Consider the following 2,706-nt stretch of genomic DNA (forward strand, 5'->3'; position numbering starts at 1 on the left):
CCCCTAGTGTCACCATTAGTTGCTAATTACTTGCAAACAAATAAACAATTAACTCCTCGTGCCTCTTGGTGGGAGAGTTTTCATTGACATGCTAAAACTTTCTAATAAAAGATTTTAATTAATGACGTTGCAAATCCAACCCCCTTGTCAACATAGCTATAAGGAGGACTTGCAGAGAAATGCAAGTACAGTATACATGCTATGCTGGCTGAAGGTGAAAGCATGGCAAGTACGTCGCTATGTGCTGCTAATACATCAGCGTCTCAGAGTCTTCAGAAAGTGTCTGGTTTTGTAGAAAATAAAACTACACAGTGCTCGTTTTCCATTGAAAGTATTTTGGGACTGGAGCAGAAAAAAGATGGCATTCCAGCTGTGAAACCTCACAGACCATGGATGGATGCATGCACCAACTTGGGTAAGTCAGCAGTCTGTTTTGTAACCTCACAAGATTTGATTCCTTTAAAAATGTATATATTTTCATGTTTCTACTGAAAACCAGTAAATTGAAGCTCTCGTTTGCTTGCTTTTTCTAGTTTTAGGTGATGACAGTAATCCCCATCTGCAAATCCCTGTTGTTTGCTATGAAAATCCATTATTTCATGCTAACAGTAATCCAGTGCAAGAGGAAAAAGTTTTGAAATGTGAAAAATATTTTTCAGTCACTGAAAGGCTATCTTTCAAACGAGAATTGAGCTGGTACAGGGGTAGAAGACCAAGAACTGCATTCACTAGAAACCAGGTAGGGATTTTCTCAGTATTTAATAAATGAATAACAATGTAGTTTAGTAAAATGTTCGTAGAAGCCTATAACAGCTGACTAATTCAGTATGATGTACCTCTGCAGAGAGAAATGTAATCAGGAACCAGTGTAAATAACAGTAATGTTGCTAATTTCAGCAGACCTGTGTTTATGCATGGAATCAGAATTGTGCAAACACTGCTCAGCAATCTCCTGTTGAACTAACTAAACTTTTTGGTATTTATTTTCTTTATTACTGCTATGAAGATAGCGGTAACTATTCAACAAGTGTGTTTTAATCTCCTCAGATTGAAGTCTTGGAAAATGTTTTTAAAATGAACTCCTACCCTGGCATTGATATTAGAGAAGAGCTAGCTCGCAAATTAGATTTAGATGAAGACAGGATCCAGGTAATTAAAAATTTATTTGAACTTTTCTGTAATTCCATCTATATGTACTCTCTGGTTATATAAATAAGTAGTTTGACAGCAGTAGCAGTAATGTTAATAATCTCAATTTAAAGCAATGTACATTTATACATGCAGTTTGCCTTCAATGATTTGTGAAATGGAAGCCATTGAATTCCTTCTGAAATCTTAAATCTTCTTGCATAGCGTTGATGAGGTATTCATCACTATAATAGATATCTGCTCTGTTAATCTCTAGTTATCATGTGCAGAACTTGAAATTTGCTTCCATGTTTTAAAATCATGTTTATATTATGCTTGTCACCATATTGGAAAACAAATTTGAAACAAATATTGAAATAATTTGTATGAATGTCTGAGTATTTTGTGAGACTGTCAGTAGAGCATAGATGTGTTAAACCAATGTTTGAGCCTATGTCTTCATCTGGCCAAAAGCAAAACCTACTCAGGGATCTTAATTATTGATTTCCAGGTAATCCAATGTGATAAGAAGCATACCATAAACATTAGAACTTGGGCCTCACCTTGATGTTTGTTTAAGCTTTTGATGCAAGTATTATATTGGGGTTGATGGGAAGCTTGATGCTGCGATTAATTAAGCAGCTGAAGAAATAACACCTTAAGACTTGTGTGTGAATTCCAGATGCTCAGGATCTTCCAGGGTCAGATTCAGTGTCACTGAAGTTAATATTAGTTGTTATATTAATTACAGTGAAACTGGTCCTCGCTTTCCAGTTAAGCTGGGGGTATTATTTTCTTTGTCTGTGGTGTTAAAATTATTGCAGGTAGCTACATGCCATCATCTGCAGATTTTAAATTTGTATTGAACTTCAAAACTACTGTCATTACACAAAATACTGTAAAGTTGTGTGAATATTTTTAAGTTTCAAAGCTTATTCTGCTTACAGTGCTGTATTTCTGAAAAGCATGCCTTTTCTTTCAATTTTAGATCTGGTTCCAGAACCGTCGTGCAAAGCTGAAAAGATCACACCGAGAATCTCAGTTTCTAATGGTGAAAAATACTTTCACCTCCAGCCTGCTAGAGTAGAAAGAAGAATGGTTTGCTGTTATGGCACTACAATAGAACACGAAGAATTATTGGAATTTTCATAACTTGTATTAAGTAATGATGATATATTAATTATGATTTTATTCCTAGATTTGAAAGTTTATAATAATTTTCATTCAAATAAACTGTAAATACTTGAAGTATTATTATCATCTACTTTTTGTGGAAAAAGTGAACTTTTCCTATATATTTTAATAAGTATTTTCAGAAAAGTTTAGATATTTTTGCAGTTTAAAAAAATCTAAACCCTAGGTTGCACAAGATTTTCAACTAGTGTGAATTACTGCAGCTTAACTGAAGACAACTTAACAAAGCTTCATGGTTTTAAAAAAAGTCTGTTTAAAGTCTGAAATACACAATATGCAAAATAGATTTTACTACCTGAAACAGATTGTGTGTTACACTGGAGTTTAAATAGCTTATTTATAATGAGTATGATACCTTTTTCTAAAAATTATGGTCTTTATGAA

The 2,706-nt window shown here is 33.7% G+C and overlaps 1 protein-coding gene across 1 annotated transcript; it reads left to right on the forward strand.

Annotated features, from left to right (window-relative positions):
- Positions 1 to 201: 201 nt before the first annotated feature.
- HESX1 (HESX homeobox 1) lies at positions 202 to 2,308 on the forward strand. Its single transcript, XM_050904813.1, has 4 exons — positions 202 to 415; positions 534 to 739; positions 1,048 to 1,149; positions 2,117 to 2,308. The coding sequence occupies exons 1-4, from the start codon at positions 202 to 204 to the stop codon at positions 2,213 to 2,215; spliced, it is 621 nt and encodes a 206-aa protein (XP_050760770.1). The 3' UTR covers positions 2,216 to 2,308.
- Positions 2,309 to 2,706: the final 398 nt, after the last annotated feature.

The sequence above is a fragment of the Gymnogyps californianus genome, chromosome 13, assembly GCF_018139145.2.
Source record: "Gymnogyps californianus isolate 813 chromosome 13, ASM1813914v2, whole genome shotgun sequence".
Classification (NCBI taxonomy): Eukaryota; Metazoa; Chordata; class Aves; order Accipitriformes; family Cathartidae; genus Gymnogyps; species Gymnogyps californianus.